This window comes from Myripristis murdjan, chromosome 4 (genome assembly GCF_902150065.1).
Source record: "Myripristis murdjan chromosome 4, fMyrMur1.1, whole genome shotgun sequence".
In the NCBI taxonomy this organism is placed as follows: Eukaryota; Metazoa; Chordata; class Actinopteri; order Holocentriformes; family Holocentridae; genus Myripristis; species Myripristis murdjan.
Window position 1 is genome coordinate 12,760,389 of NC_043983.1, and position 25,016 is coordinate 12,785,404.

Sequence of the window (25,016 nt, forward strand, 5' to 3'; positions counted from 1 at the left end):
ACAAGCATCTTTCTTCCTAATCACAGGAGACAAAAAGTCAGCTCAATTAAGAAATGAGGCCGGATTTCAGCAATCTTCAAGTTTTTATTTGTTTACAAAGTTAAGATTGCAATTTGATATAATCCTTCCTTTAAGGAGTAGAAAACCTTTTTAACGAATTAGTCGAAAGGCACAATTTTTTACAATATATACATGTCGATCTAAATTATAAATATATAGAAAACAAAAGCACAACCCAGAATAAAAGTGCTGAACACATTTTTGTTTTGTTTTTTTTTTACAGAAAAAATAGGCTTTGTTTAAAAATACATACAATCAGTAGCATGTTTTTTGTTTCATTTTTTTGTTAGCAATAAATTATTTAAATGTGATAACGTTTTTTGTAATATGCAAGAAGTGGGGAAACAAGGAAGATGGTTACAGTATACACAGAAATCCATCAAAAAGTTGGGAACAGAAACAGGTTTGCGACTCTATCATAACCAACAGGACAACAGTAACTTGATTATGCCATTCTTAGTGCAAAAGGATAAAAATGACAGAAGCCCTAACTAGACTAATCAACAGAGTAACATGGCTAAAACAAATGCAGATTTTTATTTTTGTTTTCCTCAAACTGCAGGTCCATATCCATTTCCCTCAGATGCATAAAGCTTTACTTGTGTGGCCATGTAAAACAAAGGGGAGACGCAAATCTTGTGTGTACTGTCTGACATCTTGGAATGTGCCTGACCAGGAATATTAGAAGCAAAATGAAAGAGGGTGAAAGGATCAACACGGAAAAAAAACAAAACATGCAATAATTGATTAAAAGAGAAGATGTGTCATCTGTCATGTCATAATGGAGGGGTAAAGACTTGGATAAACTGCACATCATCAGTATCACTTGGGTGCAAATCTACTCAAAATCTATGTCAGCCTTAACACAGTTTAACTCTCTACGAACTGCTGCATAACTTCAAAAATAAAACTGTCCAAGAGGAAAATGGTAATAATGTTCCATAAAAAGAAACAGCTTTTGATCTTTGCCCTAAGAAGGCATAAACATTTAAAATCACTGACATTTTCACAACAATGACAAATAACAAACCCATCACATTAAGTCTATAACATAAAAAAAAAAAAAAAAAAAAATACAGCAAAAGAGTCACAGCACAGAGTGAAGAAAACATAGCAATCAAATGTATCGGTTAGTTTCACCACTGTTAAAAAGGGAAAATGATAATATTTCTACCCCACCCTCCCCACCCCCCACCAATACACCTTTTAAGGTTTCTTCCTGAGATTGATAAAAGATCCGATATCTTAGAGCCAGTAACTTCAGGGGTGTCTGTGGAATACTTTGGTATCTCTCTGCGAACTGAAGGCCTGACACAGTCTGTACAAGTCGGAGAAACAATCCTACTTGAGAAAAGCAAAATCGAAATGAGCAGAAAAAAGACCAGACACTGTACAGCAGTACAGAACAGTGCAATCTTATTTGGTGGCAGGTTATAATAGACTTTTGTGTTTTTGTTTTATAGTAATCTTGAAAACTAGAAACTTCCCTGACCAAACTTTTTAACTACGTAATAAGCAGGATAACATATCTAAAATCTAAATATCCCTTAAATATAAATATCAATATCAATAATAATAACTTTTATAATAACAATGATGATGAAAACATCAACAACACATTGCTTTCATCCCATGACAATGTTCTATACAAAGGTTGTATGTATTTCAGCTCTTTTCAACTAATAAAACTAAGAAGCACAACAGAAATAACAAGAATCCAATTCATACCATGCAAAGGTAATCACAAAGCTTTGCTGTTGTTGAGCGTAAACAGTACTTAGGCTTTTCTATTTCATAACAAATGTAGAATCTGGTTTTATTGCTTTTTGATCATTTGAACTTATCCAGGCATTTTGTCATGAACCAACTACAGTGCATTATGTCACACACAGATGGCCAGATCTCACAGGTTTTCAAACACATACTATCTTATACAGTGGATATTAAAAATCTACACACGCCTGCATATCATCTAGATTTCATTACTATGAGGTTTGAAATGAAAACCTATTCAATTAGACTTTTATTTGATTTTGAATTCTTAGGGAAAAACATGGGGGAAATGCCTACATCCAGAAGTGTGTAGTCTGTAGAGGCTTAACCATAATTACTGCAGTTATCAAAGCAAAAAGTGCTTTGAGAATGTATTATTTGAAGATGTGATGATTTAATAATATTTATTTGAAGATTTAATGGGGTTTCTTCTCAGACCTCAAGAAAGTAAAAACTACAAGGTTTCAAAGTGTGTATCGATTTTAGATATCCACCGTAATGACGGACTGAAAACATTTTTTCATATCAATAACTGTCAAAACGATACAAAAAACAGACAAACGACACACTCCAGACTTTCCTGAGAACTTCAAAATCAAAGCAAACCAGGAGTCACATCACCAAATGTTGTTGGCTTTTTTTTTTTTCAAACTGGGTAATCATTTCTTTTTTTGACATAACTTTAACCCATTCTGCTCAATAGAGTTATCCATGCAACATCAGTCCCATACTGACCCCAGGCGCTCTGCCTATCAGTTGGGACAGAAGGGGAACAGACAGAGGAAAAGACTGCTGCTCTACTATAGGACAGGTATGGGCTCCACAGATAAACATACATATACATACAGGCTTAACAGGGTTTATTAGTTATTCCTAAAAACCCACACCAGCATATTACAACACCAACAACTACTGAATGAGGGGCTACAAGTTAAATACAAATATACCATAATAAATTAAGAATAAAACCAAAAGAAGCTCAAGAAGTACAAATCTATACATTAGGCCTATATGGGTTTTTAAAGACTGCATTTTAGTAGATATCTCCAAAGGCACTGTTTGCAACAGCAGACTGCTCTTTCTCTCCCTTCCTCCTCACACTAGTGTTCATACAAGCAGAAAGAGAAACAAGAGGGGCATGTAGAAGAAAATGAAAACTGAGGCATTTCATGGCTATCTAAGTGAACTCAACTGTTTCAATTCTGCCTTCCAGTTCAATCATCTTTTGAGTGAAAGCTTTCTTTTGTTCAAACCAAGCTATGTACACAGCCTTGAAATAATCAAGACGAATGGCCATCAAGGGAATTAACAGGACAACAGAGAAGCAAACTCACACAATATATGATTATAACCGCTGAAAGGCATTTAGGTTCCAGCAACTTCACCTATCATACCACATCCAACCAGCAGGGGGAGGTGTTTTCTCAGTAAAGTACTTCTACAAGAATTACCCCAATTAATGAGCTATATATTTTTTTACATGTCACAAAATCATATGGGTATTCCAAATGGCAAAAATCATACTTTTATTACAGCTGCCTTTCACTGTCAAGGGGACACTTTGGTGTAGAAATGTGATATCATTCAAGCCCCCTATCACCTTAACAGTCACTCAAACATCAGGACCAGTGACTGTGACCCTGGAAGGTGAATGCTACAGATGGAGAGAGAGAGGGGTGAGCTGAGTGCAGGACAAGACAGGACAGGCAGTGATGTGACTATAGGCCCTGAGGGGAGTGGGAGCAGGTCTAAGGGTGCGTTCACAGACAGCAGCGAACAAGACACAATCTGCTTTGATAAACAAAACAAAACAAAACAAAATAAAACCAAAGACAGAATCCAAATGAACTGTTGCTCAGTCTGGTTGCCGGTACTGAATGACAGACTTGCGGTCAGGACCCTGTAGCATGTTGTTCAGGACCTCACGAAAGTTGAGTGCGTCAGAGCTGCAGTGGCCATTGGGTAAGGACAGAGAGTCTGATGGGGAGAGGAGACAGGGGGAAGAGAAGAGAGAAGAGGAGGGTGTGTTTGCAAAAAGAGAGGGCGAGGAAGATGATGGGATGAGGGTAGATGTGGAGAGGAGGCCAGGAGAGACATGAGACACCAGGTTGTTTGAGACAGACGGGGTGGTAGGAGTGGAAGAGGAAGAGGAGGAGGTAGAGGATGAATGGTTGGCTCTCTGAGCTGACGGTTGGTAAGACGGGGGCAGTTGTTCTAAGAAGTCTAAAAAGTCTGGTTGGTGGTTGTTCACTAGTACGTTCTGGTTCTCCTGGTGCTGTCTGGCCTGTAGATGCTGCTGCTGCTGCTGTTGTGGCAAAAGAGACGGCGGCTGCTGGATTTGTGCAGTGTGCTGGGCCAACAAAGACTCTAGACCAAAGTCATCCGTGAACGCTCCAGAGGATCCGGTCAGGCTGTCCAGACTTAGCCCGCCCTCCGTGCTGTCTGGGGAGGGGGATGGTGAGCTCATCGTCAGATCCAAGATCTCAAGAGGATTTTTGGAGGAGGTGGCAGACGGTGTGGTTTGAGGGAGTGCATGGGAGGGGTTTTTAAAATGTGGCAATGAGAAGGGTGGGGGGGGGAACTGGGAGAAATGGGAGCTGAGGCTGGCCATGCTGGGCAGAGAGCCCTGGTTGGTGGTGGGAGTGGTGGTGCTGTTACTCGGCCGGTTGGTCTGAGTCCTTTGTTGGGTGAGGCTGTTCCCCTGTAAGGACATGAGGTTTAAGTTTTGGGAGGCCCGCTGTAAAGTGGACTGGGTTCTCTGGGCTCTCTGTAGCGTTATTTGGGAGAGGCTTGGGGTTTGAGTCCTTTGTAGAGGGTGTTGGTTCAGTTGCTGGACTAGGGACTGATTCTGGACCAGAGATAGGGTGAGTGACTGGTTGAGGATGGGGTTCTGGCTGAACAGATTGGCCCGGAGGTATTTGTTCTGCTCCAGTTCGCGCTTGCGCTCAGCCAGTCGCTGTTCCACAGCCTGCTGCTCCTTCTCCTTGCGCCTCCTCTTCACTTCCTCATCCATCAGCACCAGCTCCTCACGCACACGGGCCACACAGTTCTCTGGGATCTTGATACCTGGTAGACATGTAAAGGCAGGTTCATGCATCATTGTAGAAAATTTACAAACAAGTCTTTACACATCCCACACTAGCTGCGCTGTGATGGTTTCTAATACTTTCAGGAGTGTCATTTACCATCACCTGATGCACAAAGGGAAACACTGATTAACATGAATTCACAAGAGACATGAGGAAAGCAAACAACAATTTCATTTCCTCAATTTGTAATAAAGACACATCAGAATGTGTCACCACTGTCACATGATTTACCAGCAAAACACTTTGCTAGTAAATCATGACTTGTTTCCTCTTGGTTGATCTGAAAATATGAATTCAAATATAAGAGTTTTTTTGTGTAACATAACTATAGAATGTCACTATCATGGTCAAGTTGGGGAGATATTTTTTAAAAACCTGTACAAATTACATATTGTCTCAGATCACAGGAAATCCCTTGTTCCAACGGGCTGTACTGACCGACTTGTTTATTATGCTGTTTGGTTTTGAGGCGAACAATCTGCAGGATGCTGGAGCTGGTGATGTCAGAAACCACATCGGCCACGCGCTTCCACACACGTAACAGTGCGCCGCACAACATATGGTACTGACGGAGACGCATGCCCTGCAGACACTCCTGGCCTTCCTCAATTTTCTTACATTTTCCATTCCTAGGGAAGGGAGAGAGAAATAAATCAAAAAGGTAGAACAATCAAATTTTATGCTCATGAAAGAGCCATATAATCTACTGCACCTTTTCAACTTATGGCGACTTATTCAATTAAAAAAAAATAATAAAAAATCCTTCACCGAGATGTTGTATTATACCAACAGGGATCTTTTCAACTGTCCATTAGATCAGGCTGTCCGATCACAGTCAACTTAATCTCTGTCATTAACTGTACTTGTTTTGTCTTACAAGTTTAGTTAAATGCATAGAGTAGTTGGATTATAAAATTGTATGACAGGTTTTGAGACCGACCAGTCACCAATCTAGCACTTTGTCAGAGGTGCTCGATTCCAGCACTAGGCTTTTGAAACATTGTGTTCAATAGACATCCAAAGGTCTGTTGAAGGTATTTCTATGTGAAACTACTTCTCAAGTGGCCTGGAAATCTTTAAGAATGGCATCTGACCTAAAACCAACCCTGTTTGAATAAGTGCCAGTCTGAATGTATATATCTAAGCCATTAATCCCTGGGGAGAATGTGGATTTCTACTTACCAATTGGCATGGCTACACTTCTTGAAGGAGAATGTGAACTGGTTCTCCCAGCACTCCTGAGCTTCCTCAGGGGTCACCTGGACAAGGAGCAAACAACAGTGCAATCAGCAGGGGAGTCACTACACCCATAAAACATTGCAGCATCACAACATAACATTCAAGACTATGGACTTCCATAACTTACACAAGACCAGAATATACAATTCTGGGAATGCATATTTAATAGTACATCATCAGAAAAGTAAAAGAAAAAAAAGTGTCATTCTCACAATAAAAGGCTATTTGTTTGTTCCAAACCACAGGTGACACTATGTTTTATCATCACATTAACAATTGCTCATTGTATGTGGGGAGGATGTGAATATTGTGTTCATAGTGAAGGGACATTAATCATTACCCACTTTTTTATGTGGGAAGGCCAAAGAGGCAGAGTTTAAATCAACAGCATAAACAAAGGGGAATTTCAACAACCCCTTGAGCCATACTTTTAATCCTGAGTTATGTTGCTCATGCTCTTGCTAATGGGTTTAGGCGTCTATAATATATTGCCACATCTTACACTTCCAGAGTACCTTGAAGATTGTCTGGTTCATCACCTTTAATGTTGTCCATAAGGGGGCAGTGGACTCCATAAAATTTACAAACTCCCACCAACAATTACACACAACGCCACTTTGTGGGAACTGTATCAGTCTGAAAAATGTCCAGCTTGGTGTTTCTTCAGCCATTTCCAGTCATCATCAAAACAACTGGTTATTGTCTTCAAAGTGGGCAAATTAATATAATACACAGACACAAATATAGAGACCCATTACCCTGACTGCTTTCATCGGCACACAGAAACAGGTCCTCACCTTTCGGTAACGTTGCTGCAGGCTGTCCGGGCTCTCAGGGTGGGTTTGTTTGCCGATGTTAGGCTTGTAGACAATGAAATTTTTGCCTCGGCCTTGTTCAGCTAGTAGCACACATGGGTGGTTACCACGCAGCTGCAGGGAGAAGTACAACTTAGGACTACGAGGACACTCAGGTATGTTTCCAGACAGTCCGAGACTAAGACAATCCTTGAAATGGACTTTAATTTTACCAAATGGTCCAGACATTTACCAAATAAATCCTAAACTTATATTCCAGATTGGGTTTAGTTAGTTTAGTTTTAAACTAATTTTAAGTAGTTTAGTTTTTGGTACAAAAATTCACCTTGTGAGATAGATAGAATCCCTCTTCAGGATTGCTGAGCTTCTGTGCCTTCCCGTAGGCCTCTTCCCAGGGCATGCCTCTGTCCACACTGATCTACAGGGGAAAAAGGTAAAGGGGTCACACACTGCAGCAGATGTCTTATGAAAGACGGGGTGCTTCGCGGCCATGTAACAACATACTGTGAGCCTGATGGCGAGAACTTACACAGAGAGCCAAAATTATAATCTGAGGCATTATTTCATTTCATGATGACATTGATTTGAATAAAGCATTGTCTACCACAGGCACGCATGCCCCTTCTCTCTCCCTCTATACCTGCTAAACTGGTCCTGGCTGTGCAGCATTCTGTGTGCTTGCCAAGTTTGAAAAGTCAAATGTAGGTTAGCCTGCAGCAACAGCTAAAAGCCGGAGATACCAGTAATTATCCTGTTCCCACCTTCCTCTAGTGTCTCCATAGGCCCCTCGGCCTCAGGCTAAGCCTATATGATCACAGTCTCACCAATGGCAAGCTGACATCAATCAACTCATATATATAACTAGCTCCTCCAATCACCTCTGCAACAGTCTGGAGCTGGGGGTTCAGTTTATGTGGAGCAAACTCATAATTTCGCAGAAAATCTCATCTCTTGTTAATACATTTTTGTTTTATTTTTGGAACTAATATGTGGATTTTCCTTTGTTACCAAAGATAACCTTATATTGCTTTAATCAGCTTATATTTTTTGGCCCACAAGGACCCTACACATATAACATATCAACCATATGAACATCATATATTCACAGAGTGTGCTTTTGGGAAGAAAATATGACTTCTATATGATGCAATATGTAAGCTTGCTAAGCACAAAAACATACAGCAGTGCACATTCTGCTATACAATAAAGGCAGTCACAGGAACATAACGTAACATTGTGCGATGGCTGAAAGATCACCCAGAGGCTGTAAATGTGCAAGGCTATCAGACCTGCTGCCTGCCTTAAATAGTGCTATACGTGAGGTGAGGTGATGCCTACCTTATAAAGAACAACCTGTCCGTCCTGAGGGTTTCCAACTGTCAGGAAAGTCTCCTGCTTCTCCTCGTAGATCTCATCATTACCTGGGGCAAGGTCTGGCAAGGAAAAAACAACAAAATAAAATTTAAACTAGAGCAGAGCTGCAATAGATTATGGCAAGAAATACATTTGGAATAGAATAGAACCCAACAGAGAGATGGTTGTAATAGTTTAATATACAAAAACAACAACGTGTAGATACAATAAGCCATCTAACACAGCTTAATCAAATTATCTTTGTGACTTAATGTAAGTAATGAGATATCGGAAGACAGAATAGTTGTTTTAACCAATCATAATCATTCACTTTAGGTACCATCTGGGCAAAGTTTTAGCCCCCATAAACACTTGTGTGCTTCTATGAATTTTTGTTATCAACACCCGGCCTAAATGATACCACATGTTTAAAACTTAAACCCGATTGTGCTGAGTGACTCGAGCTCCATACCTAGGATTCCCATGTCGTATTTGCCCTCCTTCTTGTCCTTCTCGATTAGGTAGTCAAAGTTGTCGGTGAAGTACTGGAAGAGGCAGTTCTGCTTGTGGACCTCCAGGCCCAGAATGCGGTTTAGGAACTTGGTGATAGTGCAGTCTGAGGGAAAAAAGCAATACATGGTAAGGGAAAAAAGGATTATGTGAACAAATGAACACATCTGAATTCCATTTTAAGTGGTTTTACAGAATGACTCAGTGCTTTACCTTTCTCAGTACTGATCCCGAAACGAGGCTCCTTACAGAAGATGCCCACATCCATCATCCCGAGTTTCATGTCTGGAATAAAGAAAGCACTTGTTACACTGATGTGACTATATCATGCTACAGTTTGTAGTGGAAGAAACTGCCTTATGCCCAGAGATAGTGGCATGATCAGACTTGATCTCACAATCAAACATACCTCTGAAGAATATGGCCTCACCCCCAGGATAGCCTTTGGGAGGGGGGACCTTGTTCTCTATGTGGCCAAGGATAGCTTTGGTTATTTTATCCAGAGCCTTGGTACCATACTGCAGGGGAGAGGAGAAATGCAATTAGTAAAAATATATTTGTCCACACAGCTTATTCAACAACTCCACACTAGCAACCTGAAACCGTAATTCACTCAGGATCTCAAAAATAAATGTTTATAAAAGGTGTAGTGCGGACGTGTCCAGTTCAGATTGGTGCTGAGGGCAGGTGTAGGGAGGAAGTCAGTATTGATGTTGGAACCCATGGAAGCTTTGTGGGTTTAATGCAACATAACATCTGCAGTGGGTTTTGCCTACTTGATAACCCCAGCACCCCAATACCTATTTTCACCCAGCTGCTTCCTTTGACATCCAGCCAAGTTTCTATAAAAGCACATCCTTACTAGCATGAGAGATTAGTTGTGGCCGATCTTGTGCTGTGCTAGAAGTGACCTTAATTTGTTAAAATAGAAACACACTCTCTCACAATTTGCCTACCTTGTTCTCAAAGTTGTATTTGCTCAGGTCTCTGGATTCAGTGGCTCTTCTGTCCCCGTGGGTTAACGCACCCTGCAGAATATATCAGAGACAATATTAGTCTGATAGCCTTCAAAGCACCATTGATACACTGGTAGAACTACACACACATCAAATAACATAACTACACAGCCTACTCTCAGCCCGAGGTGTAAGAGTAAAGTGTGGAGGGTAAGTTTCACATCACAGCCACAAGTCTTTATAATTTCTTACTCTGACTACTGTTTCTGCCTGCTGACTTTATTTTATGTTTAGACAGCACTCCAGGCAACATTAAAAAAAAAAAAAAACAAAAAAAAAAAAACATAATAAGTGGCACAAAAAACTAAGAGACAGTCTAGATACATTGTTTATCTCCAATGAAATGTTAATGCCAGGCATTAACAAGATTTGGGGCTGAGTCACATTCTAGCCATTTTGCTTGTCTTTTGACCTTTTATTGACCTTTCAAATGAACCTCTGTTGGCGAGGTGAAGGACAATTTAGAGGGAGAAGATGGAGCTTGGCCAAGCTGACAGCAGACAAGCCTTGTAACCAGCTGCTGGCACTGCCTCCAGAGAGGAATGTCTGGAGACACCAAAACAAAGGGATATCTCAGCCACATATGACTTCACTGCTCATCTGAGGACAGCCAGTCACAAAGATATTCAGCGCTTTGGTGCGAACGTGTGTGTTTGTATTGGGTCCAGGCAGGCAGGAAGACTTAATGTGACCTATTCTCAAAAGGGATTACCGAACGTGGCTGGCAAACACAGGGATGACTTTCTGGAACTGCCACCCCTCCTTCTCGCCCTCCTTTCCCCTTTCTCCCAAAAGAACCATCACGCTGGGACAGCATGAAAATAAATGACTGGTGGTGCAGAAATGCAATAATAAATATGGAAAACCATTGAAGACTTAAACTATCCAGACACGGCACTTTTTTCCCCTGCTAACTACGTTTTCCAGTATTGAGCTGGAGAGGGGAATACCCAGGAATCTCTTGAGGCTTGAAATGTAGAGAAAAGCTGATATGACCTTACGTGAACCAAAAAGAAAGGAGAGTCTAAGCTCTGAAGAATACCACAGAAAACAGGAAAGGCAGAGGATGGGGGCAGGGTGAAGACACAAACAGTGGAGTCATGACAATCAATAAACACAAAAGACAGATCCTCCCTGTTTACAGTGAAACAAATTATTCCTCCAAAACTTCATGTAAGAACTTGATGAAGGGGATTATCATCTATTGAGAAAGACTGCACTAAAAGACTGCAGTAAAAGCAGCAGGAAATATGACACATGAAACTGTTGTAAAGATGACAGGCATGTGATCATGAACACAAAAAAACAGGAAATTTTGAGAAAATACTACGTAATGTTGCACTGGAAATGAATAGTTGTGTGTTAACTCCATCACACAAACCTATCCATCCCATCACTGAGTTTGGTATCTATAAAACTATGGGACGTACCAGGCTCTCAAGCCTCTTAGCCACAATGGAGGCGAAACGTCTCTCTCCAGCCAACTCTGAGATGAGGAAGATGTACTCGGGGGCTGTCACCTGGTTGGACCGATGGGTCCGACCTGAAAAGAGAACGACAAGAAAAAGGTAAGACAGGATCTGTATGCCTTTAACAAGACAACATTCAACAAAAACACTTTGACCTCAGTGATTCACCACTGTGTTGTTTAGTGAATGGACACATAATGAGGAAAAAGGAGAGTAAAAAGAGGAAGATTTTTTTTGATGAGATGACAGGTCGCTGCCATATCAAATAACAGTGAGATCTAATCAGTATAGTCTGAGACAAGATCCTCAATATGAACAGTCATCATCCACCCACAAAAATGTTTCCTGCCACACATTTTTGTCTATTCATTTCTGAGAACAATACTATTGGTACAGTCAAGGAAATTCAGCTCATATGTGAAACTAAGTAAATACTGTGTGTGCGTGTGTGCGCCTGTGTGTGTAAACACTGACTTGCCAAACAAGCCCACTTACACCGAGTTAGATTATGAGTTCAGCTCCCAGCAGGAAAGCTGCTGATGGAAAGAATTACTTACGTAGTTGGCTAATTACTGCAAACAATTCATTCATTCACTATCCTGTGAGCGTGTGTGTGTGTGTCTGTGTGTGTGTGTGTGTCTGTGTGTGTGTGTGTGTGTGTGTGAGTGGGATGCAGTACTGGAAAAATGATATCTAACAGAGAGAAGAGGCGGAGAGATTAATGCCAATAATGTTAGCCTAATTCATTTAACTAAATCCTTGTTCCCTACAGCAAAACAGAACAACAACCAAAACTGTTACATTCACTTCACGATTAGAACTATGGATTAAAAAGAACCACAACTGGTCCAAGTATGAAACAGACATGTTTACATACATACAGTTGGTATGGAATAAGTGAAGGCAACTACAGCTTAATTCTAACAGCAATGCTCCATGTGAGACAAAACCTTGATTTTAAAACTTCAAACTTGCTCTAGATTGTTTTAAGTGTGACCTTTAAGCTTGATGTTGTATTTTTGCTCAGTCACAAATAAACCACGGATTCACTGTGTACAAAACATCCTAACCCTTGTTCTAATTTGGTAATCTTTGACCCCAACCTTGACCCGAATCCTCACTGACAGATAAACTAGAGACGGCTCCCTAAAGTAACCCTTAAGACATTTCTCCTTCAAGATTTATTACTCTCTTTGACCAGAAGGCTGACTGCAGCCTCAGGCACGTGTGCAGAAACAAGAACAAGACAGAGCTGAAAAAACCTGAGAGGAGGAAGACCCAGCGAATATTTGTGAATACCAGTTGACTTCTCTAATACCATTACTTTTACTGGAACAGGAGACGCAATTTTTTTCTCAGTTTCTCTTCTCATGCAATTACTGTCTTTTGTCTTTGTGAGGCTCTTTGTAAGAATATTTCAGTTTCTTCAACTCACCAAATTGCTGAATGGCCCTGTCTGCACTCCAGGGCAGCTCCAGGGTCATGTGCACCCTGCGCCTCTGGTTCTTCACCCGCTTGTCTGCTTGCAGGGAGATACCGGAGCTGGCCGCCTCAGAGATGATGGCCACCAACTGGACAAGAACAAGAGGTAAGGGTAATTAGTTGATTACCACATCTGAAAACTGGTGTATGTCTGTATATACATTGTTCATCAGGGTAAGCTCCTATCAAGACACATTTGCTGCAGGTTTTTAAATTTTGTTGGTGAAAAAGAAAGTGTTGGTCTTCAATAGGCTCATTCAGTGGTGATCTCAGTGAAAGCTGTTGCACACAGCAGTGCAATACTGACTACATTTAGCAATCATGTGTGACCAAAGAGAGATATCAATTATAGGCGTTATGTGTGAACTATGTGTGAAGTTGATCTCTGATTTCTTGGTGTAGCTGACCTTCTCTCCATTCATAAAGCGGTCTTTCTCCTTGATGTTGATGTGGTCGATTGTGAGGCCCTGCTCAGCACGCGTCTCATAACGGACGCTGCCATCGGGACGCCGCACCACGCGACCCTTACGACCAGTCATCTACAGTACAAAAAAACAATGAAGGAGGAACAAAAACAAACAACACATTTTCACTTCTGAATAAAAAAATACTGCTTGGAAGATCACCGTGTATTTTCTGAGGTTACAGTTTTGAAGAAGTAAGATGTAGAGCAAAACAGTCACAGCAAAATTCAATCCTCAACCTGCAAGGGACACATGAAGCTCCCTAACAACTAACTCTAAGTCTTAAGCTTATTAACAACCATAGCCACTGAGAGTTTCTAGTTGAAGGACACACACCTCTGAGACTTTTTCTGGTCCTCCGAACTTATCAATGAGCTCGTCCAAGGTATTGAGAGGTAGTTCTTTTCCCAGCACGGATATCTTGTTGAGGAGGTCCTGCTTCATCTCCTCTATCCTGGCTGTAATAACAAGAGAACACAGAGGGAACATTACCTAATGTAGCACTAGTAGGTGATAGTCTTGAAAATAACAGGGCATGGCAAGCTACAGAGTGAGCTGATGAGTGGCATGTGATTTTACTGTCTAGACGAATGTGTGTGTGATGGAGAGAAGACACACTTCTCGAAGGGATGACATAACATGTTTTGGACTGTCATTTTTTTTTGTCAACTGTCACGGTGTGTGTTCGTCATGACTCGACATGCAGAGCCTCACTCTCATCAATCCTAATGATAGCACAAACTGAACAAAAGAAGTTCCTGGCTCCCCTACCTGTGTGGCAGCTAGTGTGGTTGACAAAAATGACGTCGTCGTTGTCTAGCAGAGAGTCTGGCGAAGAGTTAGAGTCTGTGTCCATGCCCTCAGAGTCGCTACTGGTGTCATCACTGATGTTGATCACACCGCCGCTGTCCACCGTGTGCTTTGGAAACTTGGGCTGCCGTCCCCGAGGCTTACCTGATTGGTTGCAACAACATGATATTAGAGTATGAGAACTAGAGCTTAACAACACTTTGAACAATTTAAACAATTTATTGAAATTGCAGTTTTGTATTATCATTCACTTGGATTAATTAGAGGGATAGATAGATTTGGAAAAACTACAAAACTCTTTCAGTGTAACAAGGATGCCAACTTGTACTTAAACAGCTAGATATACACAACTGCAGCAGATTAATAATTACGCTGTAACTTCAGCTCAGGTTTGGCTTCAAACAGTAATAATAAAAAGGGAGACTTTCATTTTCGCATTGCTCTTGGTGTCTATGTTTATTATGCGACAGGAGCATCTTCTTAACTTACGCTTTCTCTTATTCCCTGGGCCCTTCTCTCTCCGTTGTTTCTCTGACGGGAAATGTTTAAGCACTAAAGACTGGAACACTCCCCTAAAGGGATGAGGTGGAACAGACAGTGCAAGAAAAAAAAGAGAGAGAGAGAGAGAGAGAGAGAGGGAGAGAGAGAGAGAGAGAGAGAGAGATACTTTCATTCTGACAGGAAGGCAATCAGGGCAACACAGGACAGCTCTGACAGGTAAAGATATTGCGCTGATTGGCCTCATTATAGCTGTCAAAGTATTAACAGGCAGGCTGACAATTTTGTCCTCCTTCTGGCACATCCAGACACTCAGGTATGTCTGGTGAGAGAGGCTGAGGTCAAACAGAGAGAAACTCAGCTCCCTCAGAAAATGAGCACTTTCCTCTTCATTTTGTCAGATACTAATTAAACAGCTGCTGATAACTGCAAAGATGTTTGGTTTAATTAGGGAATGAATGGCATTAACTGAAACTGTATGGTCTGGGCAAGTATCATTTTACACAGCTTATGCAGTGAGAATACATTCTCCCTGGGCTTGGTAAAACATTCAGCTGTTTGCTGAAGTAACAGACTGGAATGCAAGATACCCGTAGACCACTATGACCCCTGGCTACAAATTAATAATAACCTTTAAAACACAGTGGTATCAGGAGGAAAAGCACAAAATATTGCAAATGAAAAATGAGTCTTAATTAAGGAGGGCTAATCAAACAGTTCACCAATTAGAGCTGGCAGATTTTCTGAGTGCCAAGAAAATAATAAGCCCAGCAGTGTTAATCTAAGTGTGATAAATTGTATTTTGTAAAGTACATTATCTGCTACTTGGAGTATAGTTCATTGCTCTCCATTTTCTGCTGACAAAAAATAGCTTCAACCATACATCATAAGATCTCATCTACTGAGGCACATATCCACTGAACACAGGCATTTAGCTCTTTAATGTTGCAAGTCAGTAAAAGACACCTTGGCATTTTTTGTGTGACGTCCTTTCTGATAAACGTATTTCGTCATTACCAAAACCTTACATGTCAATGACTCTATTTCTGGTAAACCATGCACAATTTCACATGCGCAAAGATTCTGTTTTACTCACTCTGCGGCAGAGACAAATCTGTCAAGATGCCCGTCGTTTTCATCCAGGACTTCTCTTGTGCGGGCCTCTCCTGTCGACTGCAAGCCAATAACGATGCACTACAGCAAGGAAAAACAAATGCAAAAAAGTGACCATAAGCAAACACATCTACTTTGGAGTTTGAAATAACCTTCTTCAGCCAACAAATAGCATTTGAAATTTGTTCTGATTCCTTTACTTAAAAAGAACATTTTTTTTCTGTCCTAGTACTCCTTCAATGGTTCTCCCTGTTTGAAACAACCCAAATAGAGTTTCAGTTACTATTTGGATCTTTGTCCAGCCATTTTTAGTCTTCTAGATTAAATATAACTCATTGGTAAAGTCTGTTGTGCTGACCTTCCCCGCCTCCAGCTCTTTTTGGGCCAGCTCCACCAGGCAGCGGACCTTGGCGGCGATGCAGAGGTATTTGAAGAAGCGCTGGTGAGACGACCAGAACTGCCCCCACAGAGACTTCCTGCTCACCAGGCCCAGCTCATCGGCCGCACGCATGAACACCTGCAGGGCCTCCGCCCACTGGAAACAGTTTTCACATGTGTACAGTCAGTTTAGAGAAAAGTGATCTCACATACAAAAATGAAAGCATACAAAAATACATGTACAGTAGGCTAGCTAAACCATATTTTTGGTGGATGAAGCTCACCAGTTTGGCAGCTTTGTTGTAGACCAGTTTAAAGTCATTGTCCAGTCCGATCTCCTCAATGCGGAACGATACCCCTGAGAAGCTCAGCTGCCTGGCAATGTACATCCCGCTCACTTTCATGTCCATGGCAACAATCTCCATGGCACCCACACCTCTGTAGAGAAAAATAATATAAATTATTCAACATAATTCAATCTAGGGTCACCCAGCCACAACCACAACCTGATTGCAAGGAATGATCCCATAAGCACAGCGATTTGAAGATATGTATCTACATCACTGAAATGATTTAAGAAAACTAAATACTTAATACTGATTGTTTTCAACATGTCACCCTACAAACCTTTTCTCGATGGCGTGCAGGAAGTCCTCAAAGGTTTTGAAGGGCGTGCCCTCGCCCCAGATCCCCAGGCGGCTCATATAGATCATGTTCTTTGGCTCAGAGGCACCTGGAGGAAACAGAGAGAGATACAATGGAGGTTTAGGAAGGTATCAAACAGAGACACTATAATGGAAATATATTTTTCATATCCTGCACTGAATGGCATTTTGTGTGCGTGTGTGTGTCTGTATGTGTGTGCTAACATACCTGTGGCACTGGCATACACCACTCTGGCATGTGGCAGCTTGTGCTGCAGGTCAAGCACTGCCTTACCCATCTTGGTAGATGTAGCGTTCTTGGCTTTGTGGCATTCATCAAAAACAATCTTTAGTGGGAAAGGGTCAAGGGCAAACAACGCGGACATGAAATTGCACAGGAAGAGTACAGTAAAATGGCTATTATAAATCCAGCTGTAACATTTAATATTAAATGCTATCCTAAATATAAAGGCAAGGCAGTTTCCTGCAAATGGGAATGAAAGACTGCAATTAAAATTTTGATTTCCCTACCATTGTGATATTTCCCATTACTTCATAAACCTCATATCTCGAGTTAGACTCTACTGGATGTGAGCTTGGTGAAAAGTAAGGATACGACCCCGTCAAAGTCTGACTTGCACCAGTCCAAGATCTGTTTGATTCTGGTGCGGTGCTGCCCTCCTGCCTGGCTTTCTCCAATGAGCGCAGAGTAGGTCGCAAATAGGACTCCTTCTGAGGTAGCTGTGTCTCCATACTTTATCTACAATAACAAAGCAAACACCAAACATCATGAAAATACACATTACACAAGATGGGGAAAAACAGGACGGGAATTCACTGATGTTTCTGTAGTGTGTATGAAAATATACAGAGCTGCATTTTATTTTCTCCATTGATGCAAATATGACATCGAACAGAAATTTTCTCTCTTTAATTTTCTCTGCTTGATATGCATGTTCCCTCTAGACTCACCTTGTTTAAGGCATGCACAGGAATATTGGGTGCATCTATGTCTTTGAGATCTCTCTCTGCGTCGAATTTCAGGTCATTGGATATACTGAACCTGAAAGCAGGAACAGCAAAGTTAGCAATGCAGTTAACCTGTGCACAAACTAGCTCCTACATGCACATCATATCATGGCAAACAACTGGTAAGGATATAAGAGTTTTACAACCATAGTGATCAAGGACCTCTGGCCTAATGCAACTGCAATCATTAGGTTTCAGGTTTACTGTACATCTAACAGTCATAGTCATAAATCTGTATTAATTAACCGGAGTATCTCCACTCTCACCATAGTGCTTTCTTCCTTCCCCTCAGGTAGTTTTCCAGGATGATTCCGGCCACAGTGCGTCCCTTCCCCACCCCTGCCCCGTCTCCAATAAGGAAGCCTGCCCTCTGGTTGTTCTGTAGGATCACTTCGTGTTGCTAAGAGCATGCCCAGAGAGGGAGTACATGAACAATGAGCATGCATAACACACACAGTGACAATTAATAGTTCCAAATGAGATGAACTGATTAAATTATTTGTGTGTATGCGCGCTTGTGTGTACCTGGCAGGCGTAGATGATGGCCTCTAGCTGCAACGCAGACAGCAGGCCATTGTTGATGGTCGATTTGGGGATGGACAGAGTGTATGTGATGTCAGGAGGTGGGACACTGGACAGTGTGTTGGTCTCAACAACTATGTCAGGGTGGGAAATTCCAATAGTGGCTGAGGAAGGGGAAAAAAAACAACAGAAGAGTGGTGTTAAGAAGGTACATCTTAAAAGCATTAATAATAATATATTGACCTGTCGACATGGTTTGGACAGTTGTAGTAATCTGCTTATAATACTCTGATAAATTACAGCATAATCTTATTTTTTTTAAGCAAAAGGCAGGATGACTTTGTGGATAACTGTGTCTGAAGGTTGTGTTTTCACAAGATGGGTGCAGACAGTCAAGTGTCCTACATTTGGAGGGTTTGTATTCAGCATATGTGTCTACATGTCCTAGCTCCTCTGTCTCTTCTTCCTCCGCATCCTCCTCCTCTTCTGGTGGTGACTGGGTTCTCTGAGCCTAGCAACGACAAAAATACATGAGTAATGTAATTCACATTAATACATATGTTTGGAGTTGTATTTCAAGTCTTTTTTCAGCCCAGATGAAGAGGAGTTAAGGAGGAAATTTTCAGCCCAAATGGCAAGGACTTAGGGAAGAGAGTGTAGCTGAAAGTCAGAAACAGATGGTTAAAGAGAAGACAGTACAGCAGATGCACAGCCCCCTGTTTATAGAGTTATAGAGTTATAGAGCAAAACAATAAATGACAAATGGAAGCTAGAAGCTTATGAAACCAAATAAAACAGACAGAAGGAGAGCTAACACCTTTGTTGAAAAAGGGTGTTACACACTGGTCCAAAGTCAGCGTCAAAGTCAGTTAGTCTCTTCAGAGAGAGGCAGAAATGCAAAGAGCCCCATTTTGAAAGGAATTCCTGTCAAATAATGCATGAATGCATTAATCCAAGCAAGAGGATAAGGTAATATATATGCTATTGCCTAAGCTGTGCAGCTGGTAACTGTAATGCTTTCGTAATCCATAACCTTAAGTAAGCATACATTTTGCAATTAAACTCAGTTTTTCCCACTTTTATCTACATGCTCCATGTTCTGTACTGTCAAAATGAGGCTCTTCTGTTGGAAAGCACAAATCAATATTAGTTTATGAGATGTTAACTGTTTCTTTGGCAAAAACTCTACCAAGCTTAGTTTTTGACTGCAAAACATGGCACATATGGCAGTCACGGGCGCTCAGCATCAGACACACAATCTGCATTTCTGTGCAGAAATGAGATTTATAATGCAAACAATAAGGCTGATCTTCCAGAGCCTGATCCCTTTTTGCCTCAGAATAAGGGGGTCAGTGTTGCTACCTGGAATCCTCCTAGAGGTGTGGTGCTGATAATGGCGGTTATATCCTCCAAACTTGCCAGGCCCTGAAACCTGTTGTCGCCCTTCAGCTATAAACAAAAACATAAAAACAAACAAGAGCAAACTCAAATAAACGTAATGCCAAATTTATGACAAGAAAGCCAAAGCAAAACATGATGAGTCATTCCTGTAAGTGTGTGTGTGTGTGTGTGTGTGTGTGTGTGTGTGTGTGTGTGTGTGTGTGTGTGTGTGTGTGTGTGTACTTGTGTGTAAGAGCACATGCACACTTGTGTACACACTCCATGGATGTCTGATGGAGCAGCACTCAACAAAATGCAATTTGTTGTCTGGTGGTGAAAAGCCAGCAACAACAACAAAGGGCAGATAAAGCCGGTGTGTGTCTGGGAAACATAATGGATGAAATGAGGACAGAATGAAAAGGAAAACATAAAAGGCTTTCAAAAGGCATGGAGAAATCAATGTAGCCTCTCTGATTCATATCAGAAAGACATATCCCCGCACACATCTAATTCATAGAGGACTCAACAGCGAAGCTGGCAAGGAGAGATGAACAAAACTTCAGTTGCTTTCCTCAGATCACTGACTCTGGGATCATGCCATCTTTCAGTTCAATTAACTTCTTTTTTCAAGAGACACTAAAGCAAAAACAAAGATCTACTTGTGACGTTGCATGTATATCTTGCAATTGGTTAACAGTGCTACACAAATTAAGCTGATTTGATAAGTGTTAAGAGTTAATCACTTTGAATTTGTCCTTTGGGATTGGACTGAAGCCTGGGTCAGCATGGCTGATGTATTTTTAGAAGAATAAAACGACTGAAGAATGAAATTACAAATCCTGTAGAAAGGGGCTTACATGAAGCAGGTCAAGTCTCATCCAAGTGTGAAACATATGGCAGCGTCCCAGAACAACACTAGAGTTTACAGAGCAATAGGGAATATTTTGGCCCCTGGTGTGAAGCTTGCTAATGTTTAGTAGGCTTTTTCCCCCCAAACAGATGTGTATGTGCAGACAAAAATATGTTTGTATTACATAAGTAACATAATGTGTTTTAATTGGTTTTGTGATGCAACATTTCTGATGATGCCATGTACGTGCATGTGTGCTACTGACCTCTAGCTGGCTCTGTGCTGGTGTTGTGGTGGTACTGGTGCTCACATCCCAGAGTGTGGGCACTGTGGCCAGGCTGTCTGTGCCGATGAAGGCCTGGGTGTCAGCATACTCCGACAGGGAGTCAGCCGGAGAGGAGAACAGGGAATTGTTGGAGAGGTCATCAATGCAGGACAGGTCCTGAAACAACAGGGAGGAAGGGTGGGTTACATTTCCGGTCTGAAAATCAGTATAGGTGAGCTCAGACACAAATGACCTTTCAAAATACACCATCGAAAATAATTCCTTATCATGGCTACAACTGTCAGATATACTTTCATAGCTTGGGATTGACAGACTAATTCTTGGTCTGTTGTGTTTGAAGGAGTTGAACAAAGAGGGTGAGAAACATGTGAGTGACAGTGAACCTGGGACGCTCACATTGGCACACTCACTCTGGTTCTGAGCCAATGCTGCACTCTCTTGAGGGCGATGTGAGCAGCCCGACAAAACCTAATCACACACAGACGTGTGACGGCGGGCACATAAAATAGAATGCAGGAGGTGGGCATGAGGAGAGTGAGGGTTTGTGTCTGTCTGTGTGTGTGTGTCATTTCAGGCATGGCTGCCTTCCAGTCGCTTCCTCTATTTGTGTCCTTTCCAACCCATTAGCATGCCATGTTCTTTAACTAGCCTTGCACAGGCAGCCGTGGGCCCCCTGAGACTTATAAACATGGATGTGGGGAGATAGGGAGTGAAAGAAGCAAGAGAGGGGGTGAGGGCTGGGGGGCGGAGAGAACGTGGCAGATGAGGACTCGCTGAATGGAGGATAAGCCATTTTTGGAAATGGGTGTATATATCTATCCATTTATCTGTGTCTGTATGTGTGTACTCATGCTCTTTGGGCTGTGTGCAGAGGTTCCCACACTCCCCTTATTCCAGCTGAACCACCCAGAGGACTATGAAGCTAGCTTGAATGCTACCAGAGGACAGAGCTTGCTAATTCAGTCATTTTCAGTTCAGTCGCTATATGGGCTAGCTGCTTGTCCTGAATGCTGCTGTATTACAGACATTTCAAATAAAGCTGAATTTCAGAATTACAGCATGATGTTGCTATCACTTCCAGATATAAGGCTTACACGGCTTTCATATGGCACCTCCACAGTTTCATACCATCAAGCACTCAGCTCAAACCACGAACAATTACATACAATGAAACAAATTACAAAATACAGAAGTAGCAGTCTGTACTTTCTGGACAGTGAGTCTGGTAACTTTTGTTTCCACAGCAGAGTACAGTCAGAGATAAATTTTGAATTCTGATAGTGACTTAATAGCGACAATACGTGGTGCTACTAAGAAGCTGTGGTGGTTTCTGTCATAGCTGGCTGCTAGCAATTACTCATAGTTCCAATGAAAATGTTTCACAGGCGTGAGAAGACAAGAGGCAGTGGTCTTAGTGTGAACATGACTACATCATGTGGGAATGGGGCCCAGTCAGGGTGGGAAACACCAGGCAGACAGACCTGGCTTGGCCCGAAGTGTGCTTACAGATGAGCACTTTTGCCTACTGACTGTAGACAAACAAAGCAACTTGTTGACCCTAGCCTGTGAATGTGTGTGTTTGTGTGTATTGGAAAGAGCTTTTCAAGGGCACAGCACTCAGCTTACTAGTGTACACTGGTGGCTCTGTGATAATGTCTCTCTCTCTCACCCTCCTTTTCTCTCTCCCTTTCTCCCTTTCCCCATCTGTGTGTTGTGTGGGTCTGTTCGCTCCTCTAGGGCAAGATCAGACATGAGCTCTGAAAGCGGGCTCTCCAAAGTTGTTCTTCCCTGCAGATAGCTGAGTGGAACAAATGCTTTGCTCTCTCCCTCTCCCTTGCTCATATGTCCTCCTTTCCACTCCACTACCTCTCCATTCTTCTCGTGGTTTATTCCACCTCTCTGCTGTGTGTCTTCCTCTCCTCTCCCTGTCCCCCCCCACTGGCTGTTTCGACTAAGGAGCAGTGAGTAAACAACAGGGCTCGGCAAGGAGACGCCATCTAACCAGAGGCACCATTCCATGCAAACATAAACATGAGCATGCACGCATGCACACACACTTATTTAGCTCCTTCCATTTTGTTGCAGCAGAGTAAACACAACAATTCAATAAACAGGATGCGTTAACAAGTTTTGTTCCAAAATTGTCATTGTTAAAAAAACAAAACAAAACAAACAAACAAAAAACAGAGTGACACTTCCTTGAGCAACATGTTTGCTGGTTTAAGTAAAACTCAAAATGAGTTATGATTTAAGTCACGATTTAAACTTTACTTAATATAGACAGATACATTTTAGGTGGAAAAATAACAAATTAACAAATAAATACATAGTATTTTTTGTGAAGAACAAACAAGGACAATTTCAGACTACAACAAAACTACAACCAAAAAGGACTGAGTGAGCTAGACAGCTTTATATTCACGATTACGATAATGGAACTAAAATCATCTTTTTGTGAGTGTTTTTTTTTTTTTTTTTTGTCGCTATCCACAATAAAATCCTATATCATCCCATCCCTACTGAGGAACCAAACAAACTGCAGCAGATTGGTCGGTGTTAACCAAGACAACATGGCGGACCATAGTGCCATGCTAATCGAGCTGCTGAGCAGAGCTTAAGTGAGGCAGAAGTGTTTGTTCCGCAGCAGACCCGTACCCAGGGCTTATTCATCTGCTGTTGCTGGGACTGGGCCCTGCCAAGCAGAGATAAGGCCTGAATTCCAACTGCTCTGATGGTAATCTGGCTCGTTCCACACAACTGTACAGCTCCTAATCCCGCCTCTCTCTCTGATGCACAATGAAACAAGTATGGATGTATGTGTATTTGAGTGTGTGGAAGCATGTTTTCAAAACTGCTTTCAGGGAATGAAATTCACATTGTAATTTGTGGACTGAGAGCTAGAAAAAGAAAATCAGAGTGCAGTGTTAAGAGTGCATGTACACAAGCATATGCAGCCTACAAGAAAGCTTGTGCATGCTTTACCCCCCCAACATTCTTCATTGGTCCATCATCCTGTTTTTAAACAAGCTGGCTTTCCACATCTTCCACTTCAGTCCCTCCCCTGCCTTGAATGCTGAAGCCGGCAGTATATCTTACTGTATACAGTGTGTGTAGGAAACCCACAACTATGACCAAATACAGGATTTCTTTTTAACAAGCCCACTATGACATGATACAATCTGAAACCCCTGTGAAGACAGTCAACCAGCCTACTCCATTATTGGAGCTGAACACGCACATGCACACACATCACACCGTGCATCCACAGAAGCAGTAAATTGTGTTTTAGTGTCTGGATGATGACAGTTGTCAGCCTGGCGCTGATTAATGGAAGCACACTGCAGTGAAAAATGGCTGAAGGAAGGCCATCCACTTCACATCAGCCTGCTGAGCTACTTCATGGGTCTGGGGCTATGGGGAATGCTTATCAAGCTCTAAGAATGAGAAAAGAAAAAAAAGGCTAAATATAAAGCACCCACAAACAGCTAGGCCCTATCATACTTTAGAGGTGATGTATTTACAATGTCATTTGAAACACTGTCACACAAAAACAACAAATATCCAGGAAATACCAAGGCACACCAGATAACTCTCCTATAGCTATGATCACTCGGAGTGAAACTGCTGCCAAGGAGATTCAGGCTTAAATAAATATTAGCAAATGTGAAATGGTGAAACAAACATTTATCTGCATTTAGCTGTAAGCTAGTCACGGTTTGTTGCCTTGGAAAGCAAGAGGAACAGCTGTTCTTGATATAATGAAAATAACTGTAATGACAGTGAGTATGACACAGGCCTTGTGATAAAACGAGGCGCCGCCATAGAAGGAAGTCTCGCAGGCCTATCTACTTATTGGCTTTATGGGCGATTATTTCCATAGGCTTGTAAGCCTCTCTCTGTCTGCAAATGCTAGCATCCTGTTCAAAGAAAACGTGTCAATAATCAATCAGTGATACATGGGTGTCAGCGACAGGGGGCACTGAGGAAATAAAAGATACGGCAGGTTTGTCAAATTGAACCTGTTCTTGATTTAAAGCTCTTAAAGGAATAACAACAAGAACTGATGATGCAGTTTCAGTTTCTCGGTGTGCTTCAAGCCATTCACTCCTAGGCTCTCAAATAACAGGACAGTTGCCGACACAGGGATATAATGTGATGTGTATTATGATTAATCAATAAAAACAAACAAACAAACAAAAAAAACCCTCATTTATGAGCAGAAAATGTTGATGATTA

The 25,016-nt window shown here is 41.6% G+C and overlaps 1 protein-coding gene across 5 annotated transcripts in view; it reads right to left on the reverse strand.

Annotated features, from left to right (window-relative positions):
* Positions 1-64: 64 nt before the first annotated feature.
* sbno2b (strawberry notch homolog 2b) overlaps positions 65-25,016 on the reverse strand; it is a 68,385-nt gene continuing 43,433 nt past the window's right edge. For 2 of the 5 annotated variants that reach the window (XM_030048876.1, XM_030048878.1), the window contains 28 exons: positions 20,760-20,936; positions 19,627-19,713; positions 18,670-18,775; positions 18,268-18,428; positions 18,009-18,142; positions 17,686-17,776; positions 17,330-17,473; positions 16,943-17,060; positions 16,697-16,802; positions 16,354-16,507; positions 16,050-16,226; positions 15,675-15,772; positions 14,570-14,652; positions 14,042-14,224; positions 13,607-13,728; positions 13,214-13,345; positions 12,760-12,895; positions 11,286-11,398; positions 9,796-9,867; positions 9,249-9,357; positions 9,053-9,124; positions 8,802-8,945; positions 8,315-8,409; positions 7,302-7,394; positions 6,959-7,090; positions 6,105-6,181; positions 5,361-5,551; positions 65-4,899 (listed from right to left, as the gene is read on the reverse strand). In XM_030048876.1, coding sequence (XP_029904736.1) covers positions 3,689-4,899; positions 5,361-5,551; positions 6,105-6,181; positions 6,959-7,090; positions 7,302-7,394; positions 8,315-8,409; positions 8,802-8,945; positions 9,053-9,124; positions 9,249-9,357; positions 9,796-9,867; positions 11,286-11,398; positions 12,760-12,895; positions 13,214-13,345; positions 13,607-13,728; positions 14,042-14,224; positions 14,570-14,652; positions 15,675-15,772; positions 16,050-16,226; positions 16,354-16,507; positions 16,697-16,802; positions 16,943-17,060; positions 17,330-17,473; positions 17,686-17,776; positions 18,009-18,142; positions 18,268-18,428; positions 18,670-18,775; positions 19,627-19,713; positions 20,760-20,936 — 4,518 coding nt within the window. In that variant the 3' untranslated portion in view covers positions 65-3,688. The remainder of the gene's footprint in view (positions 4,900-5,360; positions 5,552-6,104; positions 6,182-6,958; positions 7,091-7,301; positions 7,395-8,314; positions 8,410-8,801; positions 8,946-9,052; positions 9,125-9,248; positions 9,358-9,795; positions 9,868-11,285; positions 11,399-12,759; positions 12,896-13,213; positions 13,346-13,606; positions 13,729-14,041; positions 14,225-14,569; positions 14,653-15,674; positions 15,773-16,049; positions 16,227-16,353; positions 16,508-16,696; positions 16,803-16,942; positions 17,061-17,329; positions 17,474-17,685; positions 17,777-18,008; positions 18,143-18,267; positions 18,429-18,669; positions 18,776-19,626; positions 19,714-20,759; positions 20,937-25,016) is intronic. The other 3 variants (XM_030048875.1, XM_030048874.1, XM_030048877.1) reach the window with 2 other exon arrangements.